Below are 12,906 nucleotides of genomic sequence, written 5' to 3' on the forward strand. Positions count from 1 at the left end.
AAGAGTAAAGTGTGTTTTATTTAACGACGCCACTAGAGCACATTGATTTTTTTATCTTATCATCGGCTATTGGACGTCAAACATATGGTCATTCTGACACTGTTTTTTAGAGGAAACCCGCTGTTGCCACATAGGCTACTCTTTTACGACAGGCAGCAAGGGATCTTTTATTTGCGCTTCCCACAGGCAGGATAGCACAAACCATGGAATTTGTTGAACCAGTTATGGATCACTGGTCGGTGCAAGTGGTTTACACCTACCCACTGAACCTTGCGGAGCACTCACTCAGGGTTTGGAGTCGGTATCTGGATTAAAAATCCCATGCCTCGACTGGGTTTCGAAACCAATACCTACCAGCTTGTAGACCGATGGCCTAACCACGACGCCACCGAGGCCGGTCTAAGTAATGAATAAAAATAACATATAGTCTTGAAAAATGTTACGTAAATCGAACACAACACCCTCTTCCTCTACCCCTAGAGCGTTACGTAATTATTAACACCCCTTACATGTAACGCGTATGCTAACCGCTGGCCACTGTCAAAATTTCAAGTCAAATCCCGCACCGCCCCCTGGAAAGGTGTTGTACCATACCTCTATGGATATAACTATGTTTTGGAGATATGAGACGACCCCTCGATCAAGACAGTTAAATTTGTTCAAAATCACGTGAGAAGCTCAGCGCCTGCGCAAATCACGTAAAGTCCCAGTTCTACTGACGTCCCGCTAAATGAAGAAAAACAAAGCTGGCCAATGCGTTTGTAGTTGACCTAGATAATGTAGATAAGCGAGCACTGCGAAACTATAGCGATGTGGTGGGCCTTTTATGTACCAAACAGAACTGAATCATTTATTCTATATGCTTAAATAATAAAAATATTCCAGACACTGCAGCTTTAAGAAACTGTGAAGCAATTCTAGAAATTGGTCTCCAAATTAGACCTGTTATTAAGCTTATAATGCAGCTTTTGTTTTCAACAACAATGCAAAAGATTCGATAAAAGAATATAATTTGTATTTTCACTCCTAAAAAGCATTCTTGGTATATTTTGAAATACTTTAACAAAAAAGATGAAGTGCAGAAGATACTTGTAAAACAGATTATCAGAAAACATATCCAGGCACGGCGGAAGCAATTAGGCATTGGGGGTGGTGTGGGGTGGGTCAGGTGACTGAGATCGAGGGCGTAAAGCAAGGTTTCTAGGGGTTTCGAAACTAGATGTCCTGAAATGAATCTCTGCCTTAAGATTTATACCAATAAAATAATTTATTCAGAATTATTGGGGCTAGAGCCCCCCAACCCCCCCTCCCCCAGCTCCGCCGTGCCTGATATTGGGTATTTTCAATGACATTTGCTGCATGTTCTATCAGTTTAGAATCTTACTTCTTATCGCAAGGAGTGGCCCTTGCGATAGAATCGGGTTTCCTCTCTAACTCTATCTAACTCATTAATCTGTTTCCGGCTGACAAATGAGAGCTCTGAGTTGCGTGTCACAACAAGGTGCTTCAGTTTGATCTGATTATAAACACAAAACTACACAGCGCAGTAAAAGAAATGCGACTATTTAAAAATACATATTTTTTCATGATACAGTTATTTCGAGAAACAGACGGTCAACATGGATAAATTTAAATAAATTATAGAAAATTAAACTAATATTTGCGTTTCTTTTGTGTTTAGTATACAATTTCCCTTTGACGTCAACCAGATCACCTTCCCACAAGGTTTTTAAAATGTTTTTTTTTCTTTCAAAAACAGCTTTGTCTGATTAGCATGTTTCTTTATGTTCCTCTAGCCAAACCGGTGGAGCGTTGGATTTTTCTACAGGAAGTCACTACTTTGACCCCTCTTAATGGAGTTTGGGGGTATTTGTAATATACATCTGAATGATAAGGTTGAAGTTTATTTTGTTTAACGACACCACTAGAGCACAATGACCGGAAATTGGACCAGAGCTAGTCGACATAGTCATGTGAAAGTATACTGAAGTGGGGGTAACTCCATGAACAGTAAAATGTTTCAATATTTAGGGTAGTCTCCCTTAAATAAGTATGATCTTTATTGTGATAGTGACAGTAGATAGTGAGATAATAAATTAAACCCGCTACCGCCACATGAACGAGTAAGTAGACCGAATAGCTGCAAGGAATGCCTTTAATATGTATTTGTTCCCCTCAGGTATTTTGTATTCAACTACAAGTACCTGTATTAAAATACTTTATTGAGGAACACTAGATTGTATTTCGACCTGAATATGATGCATGAACTCCGCCCGACAACATGCAAGTGAACACCGCCCGACAACATGCAAGTGAACACCGCCCGACAACATGCAAGTGAACTCCGCCCGACAACATGCAAGTGAACTCCGCCCGACAACATGCAAGTGAACTCCGCCCGACAACATGCAAGTGAACTCCACCCGACAACATGCAAGTGAACACCGCCCGACAACATGCAAGTGAACACCGCCCGACAACATGCAAGTGAACTCCGCCCGACAACATGCAAGTGAACACCGCCCGACAACATGCAAGTGAACTCCGCCCGACAACATGCAAGTGAACTCCGCCCGACAACATGCAAGTGAACTCCGCCCGACAACATGCAAGTGAACACCGCCCGACAACATGCAAGTGAACACCGCCCGACAACATGCAAGTGAACACCGCCCGACAACATGCAAGTGAACACCGCCCGACAACATGCAAGTGAACTCCGCCCGACAACATGCAAGTGAACTCCGCCCGACAACATGCAAGTGAACTCCGCCCGACAACATGCAAGTGAACACCGCCCGACAACATGCAAGTGAACTCCGCCCGACAACATGCAAGTGAACTCCGCCCGACAACATGCAAGTGAACACCGCCCGACAACATGCAAGTGAACACCGCCCGACAACATGCAAGTGAACACCGCCCGACAACATGCAAGTGAACACCGCCCGACAACATGCAAGTGAACACCGCCCGACAACATGCAAGTGAACACCGCCCGACAACATGCAAGTGAACTCCGCCCGACAACATGCAAGTGAACTCCGCCCGACAACATGCAAGTGAACACCGCCCGACAACATGCAAGTGAACTCCGCCCGACAACATGCAAGTGAACTCCGCCCGACAACATGCAAGTGAACACCGCCCGACAACATGCAAGTGAACACCGCCCGACAACATGCAAGTGAACACCGCCCGACAACATGCAAGTGAACTCCGCCCGACAACATGCAAGTGAACTCCGCCCGACAACATGCAAGTGAACACCGCCCGACAACATGCAAGTGAACACCGCCCGACAACATGCAAGTGAACACCGCCCGACAACATGCAAGTGAACTCCGCCCGACAACATGCAAGTGAACACCCATGGTGTGGGATTTAGCTCAGTAGGTTGAGTGCTCGCCTGAGGTGCTTGCGTCGCAGGTATTTTCTCGATCCAACCAGTGCAACACAACTGGTCTAAGGCCGTGGTATGTGCTTTCCTGTCTGTGGGAACGTGCATATAAAAAGAGACCTTGTTGCTAATGGGGAAAATGTAGCGGGTTTCCTCTGATCACAGTATGTTAGAATTACGAAATGTTTGACATCCAATAGCCGATGATTAATTAATCAATGTACTCTAGTAATGTCGTTAAACAACACACTTTAACATTCACAAACGAACATAACTTGTGTATAAAGAGCACTACATAAATTATGACATGTCTTCAAAAACTAATTTTAAGGCTGCGGTGGCAACCCCCCCCCCAAAAAAAAAAAAAACCCCAAACAACCCCCCCCCCCCCCCCCCCCAAATAAAAAAAAATAACAACAAAGAACAAAGAACAAACAAACAAAACAAAAATACAACAACAAAAACAAGAGCACACACACACACCCTCAAAAAAATAACAACAAACAACAAAATTAGCAATGAAAGAAAGAAATGTTTTATTTAACGACGCACTCAACACATTATTTTACGGTTATATGGCGTCAGACATATGGTTAAGGACCACACAGATTTTGAGAGGAAACCCGCTGTCGCCACTACATGGGCTGATAAGAATAATAAGCTTTTCTTTTGGTCTCTCTCTCTCTCTCTCTCTCTCTCTCTCTCTCTCTCTCTCTGTCTTTCTGTCTCTCTCTGTGTCTCTCTCTCTGTGTCTCTCTCTCACACAAACACACACGCACGCACGCACGCACACGCACACACACACACGTGTTTTTTTTTCAGTTTAGTCGGGACTCCAAGATTCCTTTCTGGTCCAACTAATAACACTGTAGATTTGTAACTCTACAGACATGCGTGCTGCTGTAACAACGTGCACTACCCGACATCTTAATACGGTATTCGTGCCATGGGACTTTAAGGCCGAGATGTTTTCGGTTTTTATCCCAATAACTCTGCCACGTATTTAAAGTTAAAGTTTGTTTTGTTTAACGACACCACTAGAGCACATTGATTAATTAATCATTGGCTATTGACACCACTAGAGCACATTGATTAATTAATCATTGGCTATTGGATGTCAAACATTTGATAATTCTGATATAGTCTTAAAAGAAACTCGCTACATTTTTTCATTAGCAGCAAGAGATATTTTATATGCACTTTCTCACAGACAGGAAAGCACACCACGTCCTTTGACCAGTTGTGGTGCACTGGTTAGAACGAGAAAAATCCAGTTAGCTGAATGGATCCACCGAGATGGTTCGATCCTCCGACGTAAGCACCTCAGACGAGCACTTAACCGACTGAGCTAATATACATCCGCTGTCGCCACTTTATGGGCTACTCTTTTCGGTTAACAGCAAGGGATTTTTTTATATGCACCACCCCATAGACAGGATAGCACATACCACGGCCTTGGATGTACCAGTCGTGGTGCACTGGTTGGAGCGAGAAATAGCCCAATGTGCCCACTGACGGGGATCGATACCAAACCGACCACGCATCGAGCAAGCGCTTTACCACTGGCTACGTTCCGCCCCCTACTACTTGAATGGGAGCCAACTCCAATAAATATGATTAAAGTGGTGTAAATAGAGAACTGAATAAACATTGCTTGTCTATTTTAATTGCGACATAGGCTACAGGGGCGGATTATCCTTTAGGTAAGGGGTGGGGGTGGGGGGTGGGGGCGTTCCGAAACAATATGTAAATGTTTATAATTTGACATTATACATTTTACGTGGACATCAATTAAAATTTACGTGGTGGTTTTGTTTTTTAGCCGGGGGTGGGGGGTGGGGGGTGGGGGTGGGGGGGGAATCCGTGCAACTGAGTAAACCCCCCATAATCCGCCCCTGGGCTATTTAAAATCAATTATGTTTATTGGTAAGAAGTCTAAACCGTTAAGTACAGCAAAGAAACGAAAGTTGCCGTCTTCACTGGCACATTCGGGTGGGTGGGGGTTGGCAGTCTTCTTTATTTATTTCTGTATGTAGAAGGAGAACACCTATTCAGCACTTCAACAAAACGGGATCCTTCCTCCCTTCTACTTTTCCTGAATCCACCAGTGGTTCACAGATAGTTTGATATACTAGTCCTGCAGAACCTGTCACGTGAATTAAAGAAAGAAAGAAATGTTTTATTTAACGACGCACTCAACACATTTTATTTACGGTTATATGGCGTCAGACATATGGTTAAGGACCACACAAATATTGAGAGGAAACCCGCTGTCGCCACTTCATGGGCTACTCTTTTCGATTAGCAACAAGGGATCTTTTATATGCACCACCCCACAGACAGGATAGCACATACAACGGCCTTTGTTACACCAGTGGAGAAATAGCCCAATGGGTCCACTGACGGGGATCAATCCTGGACCGACCGCGCATCAAGCGAACGCTTTACCACTGGGCTACGTCCTGCCCCCGTCATGTGAATTAAGACGTGTAGGTACTAACAATTAGGTTGGGAAAATCATATAACACTGAAGAAAACAAAAACACTTTTAAATCTAACACAACAGAAATATAAAGTTCCCGACCCCTTAAAAGGTCTTGAACCTCTAACATGACCCCTGAAGATCACACCAGTGTTTGTTGTTTTCATACTTCTAATTACATCTCTTCCACTGTTTCCGTTAGTTCCACCCTATAAATCAGTATTGTTGTGAATGAAATGCGAATAACAAAACTCCAATATATCCACTTGATTAAATTTGATCGTCCTTTGGACACTCATCAGTCTAAATCAAAGTTCATCGCCCCGTTTGTTAGACAATGTGTCACCGACTGCGGACACATAAAACAGCATGTCAAACGTCACGCTGGCACAACAATGTTACTGCTCAATGGACGCTGTGGTTTTATGAACCTGTGTATAAAACAATGAGTAATAGATAATGATATGCGTCTTATATCTAAAACTAGTTTCATACATATTAAAGCATAACGTTTAGGAAACCTACTACAGGCCCATGATAATTTAGAGACGGTCCTTAAATATCGATGTGCTTCACAATCCGAACAATGTTAGGAACGGGGGGGGGGGGGGGGGGGGGGGGGGGGGAGGGGGTAAAAGCCATGTTCGGATTGCTTTTTCAGGTAAAACATCGTTCCATCGAAGATCAATGTTTCTTACAATTCGAAACAAGGGGGAGGGGGTAAACGCCATGTTCTGATTGCTTTTCAGGCCATAAATGCACTGTTTGTGGAAAGGTGTTCAGGACGTACTACAAGCTGGATGTTCACAGAAAACTCCTTGGTCACAATCTAATTAAAATTAGCTCCACTATTACATGTGGATCTAACACCAGCCAGTTGGAGCTCATGTCCACCAATCAAAACCTTACTTGCAGAATCTTCCAGTGATTTAAAAATAATTTGAAAACATTCCGAATTATCCTGAGGGTATACGAAAGGGATCTTTTATATTATGTACTTTCCCACAGACAGGAAAGCACATACCACGGCCTTTGTTCAGTTGTAGTGCACTGGTTGGAACGAGAAAAAACCGAATCAGCTGAATGGATCCACCGATGTGGTTCGATCCTGCAACGCAAGCATATCAAAGCGACTGAGCTAAATCCCACTTCGTAAACCTATATTAGGAAGGAAAGAAGTGTTTTATTTAACGACGCACTCAACACATTTTATTTACGGTTATATGGTGTCCGACATTATATAGTTAAGAACCACACAGATATTGAGAGAGGAAATCCGCTATCGCCACTTCATGGACTACTCTTTCCGATTAGCAGCAAAGGATCTTTTATATGCACCATCCAACAGACAGAATAGTACATACCACGGCCTTTGTTACACCAGTTGTGGAGTACTGGCTGGAACGAGAAATAGCCCAATGGGCCTACCTACAAAGATAGATCCTAGATCGGTCGCGCATCAGGGGAGCACTGTACCACTGAGATACGCCCAGCCCCTGTAAGCCTCTTTCCACGAGATGATGTTACATACATTGAATTTATGATAATTATAAAACATAATATTACCATTTCAGCCATTACATACAAACTACAAATACTGGGTTTGGTATAAAACATACAGTACACATATTTGGACCAAGCCAAGAACTCGCTCACATATATAATCCGGAAGAAAAACGTTGCTGTGCACCAAATGAATGTATACAGAATTAAATTTACTTGAAGTCTGGTCATGAAACGTTCACAAAATGATTGTGTAACCATTTCCTTTCGATATTCCAAAGATGTTCTGTGAATTCACGTGCTATGCATGCTTTATGAGCAGAACTTGCCTTGTGCGCATTTCGGGTCACGTGCTCCTGTATGGCTTGTCATCACTCAGAAAAACAATTTTGGTAGTATCTGATTGTCATCAACGTGATGTCACGCTTCTCTTCGAGCGATTAGTATGCGTGAAGTTGGAATGGCACAAAACGATGTTGTTAGACGTTATGGTGTTTATCAGTGTTCATCAGAACTCCATGCAGTGTCTGCAAGATGTTATCAACGGTCAAGAGTACTACAGGCCTGGCCCGGTGCTTATTACACTTTTAGAGTCTAGTCTCAAGACTGTAATAAGAGTCTGAAACACTAATGTCATGACAACGCCATACAAATTGTATGTGTGTGACGTCATTAGAGATTGAGTCTGGACTCTAAAGGTTTTATAAGAACGTTTGCGAACTATTTTGACTAGTTTTCGAAGCGGCCATTCGTTTTAACACGAAGCGCATAAACCAGTCTGGCGTACGTTTTTCTGCTCGGTCTGGCTGAACTCAGCACTGATCTTCTGTATTTAGAGACGTCACGTTTGAAAAATGCCTATACCAGGCTAGCACACCTACGGAATAATTTAGAAACGACAAGTCTGACATCCCGAAACATCCCTGAATGAATGAATGAATGATGAATGAATGAATGAATGAATGAATGAATATATGTTTAAAGACATCCCAGCACATATTTAAATATCGCTATTGGATGTGCAACAAAGGTAAGTATATCAAAATAATTCCCCGAATTAAGACCAAGTAATGGAAGAACTGTACACAGCTGGTTTCGTGATTACATAAAACAACCACGACTGTTCAGCAAAACGTCCTGTTACGTCATCCTCGACACACCAAGTATGGAGTAGACTGCACTTTAGGTTCAGAAGTCAGGATATATATATATATATATTATATATATATATATATATATATATATATATAGATATATATGAATTATACATAGAATTTTTAAGCGAAACATGCAAAGGAATGAAAGAAAGACATATTTTATTTAACGACGCACTCAACACATCAGACATATAGTTAAGGACCACACAGATATTAAGAGAGGAAATCCGCTGTCGCCACTTCATGGGCTACTCTTTCCGATTAGCAGCAAGGGATCTTTTATATGCACCATCCCACAGACAGGGTAGTATATACCACGGCATTTGATATACCAGTAGTGGTGCACTGGCTGGAACGAGAAACAGCCCAATGGGCCCACCGACGGGGATCGATCCCTCACTGTACGTGCATCGAGCGAACGCTGTACCATTGGGCTACGTCCCGTCCCAACATGCAAAAGGTGCATCAGACTAATATTGTAATGGTATAGTAGAAGTAAACAATAGTTTAACACGTTAATTAATAACTGAGATACAGTACACACCAAATCGGTACACCTTGTGTGCACGTACAGTTGTAAAATACATTTAATATTATATGTTTATTTTGAAAATCGTTTTCTTTTCTTTCTTCTCTGTAGTTATCACTAATATGTATACTTGTTTGTCTCTGTGCTGTAATTATATCTTTGTATGTATATCTGTATATATGTTGTTTTGTTGTTACAACTCTCTTTAAGAGGAATAAAGAATATATAATTATATATCAAAACCGATATACTAAAAGAAAGTGATTTGGGAGAATGTGATCATACAAGGGACAACAGAACAGAAAGTGGACTGTATCTTCAAAAGGATGGCCACAACTACAATAAAGATGGAAATGTTTTATTTAATGACGCACTCAACACATTTTATTTACGGTTATATGGCGTCAGAAATATGGTTAAGGACCACACTGATTTTGAGAGGAAACCCGCTGTCGGCTCTACATGGGCTACTCTTTCCGATTAACAGCAAGGGATCTTTTATTTGCACTTCCCACAGGCAGGATAGCACAAACCATGGCCTTTGTTGAACCAGTTATGGATCACTGGTCGGTGCAAGTACCTACCAGCCTGTAGACCGATGGCCTAACCATGACGCCACCGAGGCCGGTCAACTACAATAAGGATTATCATAAATATGTCTTGTGAATCTATGGACATTTAGATCACTGCAATCTGAACGAAGTCTACTGTGGACTATTTGGTTTGAGTGTGTACATTTTAAGTGGACATATTGCCTTTTTAAATTTGCTGAGATAGTTTAACTTTCAAATATTAATATCAAGGGCGGTCCAGTCCCGAACTGCTGCCGACAAAATTATTTCTTATACAGTTCTGTTTTAGTACGAATGTTCAGCATTTCGAAGTGGATAAGCTGTCACTGCCATTACGGTTGGGGACACTTATGATGACAAATTAGGAGTAATACTTTTAGTCATTTTATTAAAAGTTATCAATATAATGGGGGTTACAGGCTTAAATATTTCCTTCACGACATCAGCATGTTTGTAATTTTCTCAAATAGGTCGCGCCCCACTTGTTACAAATCAAACCCAGTGCATGAATACCGAGCCTCATTGAGGTGGAAGTCAAACCCAGTGCATGAATACCGAGCCTCATTGAGGTGGAAGTCAAACCCAGTGCATGAATACCGAGCCTCATTGAGGTGGAAGTCAAACCCAGTGCATGAATACCGAGCCTCATTGAGGTGGAAGTCAAACCCAGTGCATGAATACCGAGCCTCATTGAGGTGGAAGTCAAACCCAGTGCATGAATACCGAGTGCTATGGTATCTCCTGTTACCTCACATAACTGACAGTGTTATTGAGTATTTCAAAGAAGCAGTATTCTAAAACTACATTTATGATGCACTAGACCATTACACTGTCTGTCTATCTCTCTGTCTCTGTATATCTGCCCCTGCACGTGCTGTAACCTCACCGTGGTGCAGGGGTGTAACATTCTCTTTGAGAATGGCCAGTACAGCACAAATTGAAATTTTGAGTAATAGACAGTAATTATCTGTGATATTTGTATTTGTATTTTTGCAATTCTTTACACTGTTTTTATTTATATCATGAATTTTTATATTGATGTTGATCATCACCTTATTTGTTTGCATTACCATAGTTTGACACCCAATAGCCGATGTATTTTTCGTGCTGGGGTGTCGTTAAACATTCATTCATTCTGTATCTCTCTCTCTCTCTCTCTCTCTCTCTCTCTCTCTCTCTCTCTCTCTCTCTCTCTCTCTCTCCTCTCTCTCTCTCTCTCTCTCTCCTCTTCTCTCTCTCTCTCTCTCTCTCTCTCTCTCTCTCTCTCTCTCTCTCTCTCTCTCTCTCTCTCTCTCTCTCTCTCTCTCTCTCTTTTCTTCTACAGTGTGTCCCAAAGAACACTAACATGCATTTTACAAAAGGAATCTTCCCCCAAACCGCACAGCCGACTAAGACTGAAAAGAAATAATAAAGCTATATTCAAACATTAAACACGGGCATTTTGAGGCAATGAAGTGGATCCGCTCTTGCGTTGGTTAATATCTTAATCTAACTCTTAACGTTTTGGTGCATATTTAATGGATTATATTTCAAAATTTTTGTTTAATGGCGGTGATAGTCTATTATGAGCTGTTAACGAGTTTGTTGTCTTCATTATAGTCTGGATGGACACAGATACACCTGTAACTACAGTAAATGAGCTGTAACATTTGAGAAAAACAAGTATGGGTGTTGCCAAGGTGCAGTACTAAAGTACAAATACACCTCACTGCGTGGGCTTATTATGAATACCTGTCAAGTATATAGTTCAAAATTATTATGAATAGATTTGTAATAATAGATATTACAAGTACAAACGAACGTAGGCGTTTGGAATATACAATACAAAAAATCAAGAGAGAGAGAGAGAGGAGAGAGAGAGAGAGAGGAGAGGAGAGAGGAGAGAGTGGAGGAGAGAGAGAGAGAGAGAGAGAGAGAGAGAGGGTGGGGGGAGAGGGAGGGAGGAAGACTACCCTAGTTCCGCAGAAAATCTGAGTACCTTTTTCACAGGTATCTGTCTCTCGTGTATGACATTTTTTCGCTCTACCTCAATACATCTCAGCCCAGTCTCGGCAGTACCAGCAGGCCATTTGCACGCCCACGACACCGTGCTTAATCAGATAAAAGAAACAAGAAACCGAACTTATGCTGTGTAAATCTCATTAATCTGTTTAACACACGCATACACACGCTGCATGATTTATAATTATGATTGTCCATAGATGAATATCTCACGTCCTTGGTGCGACCACGTACCCGCTTTACTCCCACCCGTATTACAAACACCAATAAAAAATACCATTGCCCAATAACAACTTTAAGGATAGTTTTTATAGATCTTCAGAAATGCGCAAGTGGCGCTATGAATATGTTCGTAGGTGAGCAATAAATATATAATATTGTGAATCCCGGTGCTAAAGAATAAGACGTGAAAAATAATACTAGCAATGACTTGACATTTATACCTCTCATGTATTCGTTATAGGCTGGAAAAACGTGAGTTCAAAGAACAGTGAAGAAATGTCTTGTTTCTAATATAAATACAATTCTGTTTCTTATTGACTATTATTCGAAAACAAGTGGTATTTCGTGCACCTTCTGTTAAAACTTATAAACGCTGTGGGGCGTATTTTTTTCTCAGTCGGTAGAGTGCTCGGCTGAGGTGTTTAGGCCGCAGGATCGAACCTCCTCAGCAGACTCATTGAGTGTTTCCCGTCCGCCTTACAACTGGTGTATCAAAAGGTCGTGGTATGTGATGTCCTGTCTGTGGGAAAATGCATACGAAAGATCCCTTGCTGTTAATGGAAAAATGTACAGGGTGTAAAAAAAATTTGGTATACAGTAGCAGATGATTAATTAATAAATGTGCTCTAGTGGTGTCATTAAACTAAACAAACCTTTAAGTTTAAACTTTATAATCTCTGTATGTGAAAGTGACATACCAAGGCAAAGAGAGTGGTATTTACTGTCATCACTATAGAAACTAGAAATCTCTTGCTGTTTTTCGGAACAGGTAGTGTATACTTGATAGCAGTGAATTGCCTTCTAAAGCACTCGCTTGGTACGCGGTCAGTTTGGGATCGATCCCCTTAAGTGGGCCCATTGGGCTATTTCTCGCTCCAGACAGTGCACCACGACTGGTACATCAAAGGCCGTGGTATGTGCTATCCTGTCTGTGGGATGGTGCATATAAAAGGTCTCTTGCTACTAAAATGGAAAAATGTAGCGGGTTTCCTCTCTAAAATTGTCAAAATTACCAAATGTTGCCAATCGAAAATATCTGT

The 12,906-nt window shown here is 41.7% G+C and overlaps 1 protein-coding gene across 1 annotated transcript in view; it reads right to left on the minus strand.

Moving 5' to 3' along the window:
• Window positions 1-7,977, minus strand: part of LOC121375823 (leucine-rich repeat-containing protein 74A-like) — a 30,050-nt gene extending 22,073 nt beyond the window's left edge. The window contains exon 1 of the mRNA XM_041503483.1: window positions 7,539-7,977. Within this exon, the coding sequence (XP_041359417.1) occupies window positions 7,539-7,646 (108 nt within the window). The 5' untranslated portion in view covers window positions 7,647-7,977. The remainder of the gene's footprint in view (window positions 1-7,538) is intronic.
• Between the last annotated feature and the right edge of the window lie 4,929 nt (window positions 7,978-12,906).

This window comes from Gigantopelta aegis, chromosome 6 (assembly GCF_016097555.1).
Source record: "Gigantopelta aegis isolate Gae_Host chromosome 6, Gae_host_genome, whole genome shotgun sequence".
NCBI classification, from domain to species: domain Eukaryota; kingdom Metazoa; phylum Mollusca; class Gastropoda; order Neomphalida; family Peltospiridae; genus Gigantopelta; species Gigantopelta aegis.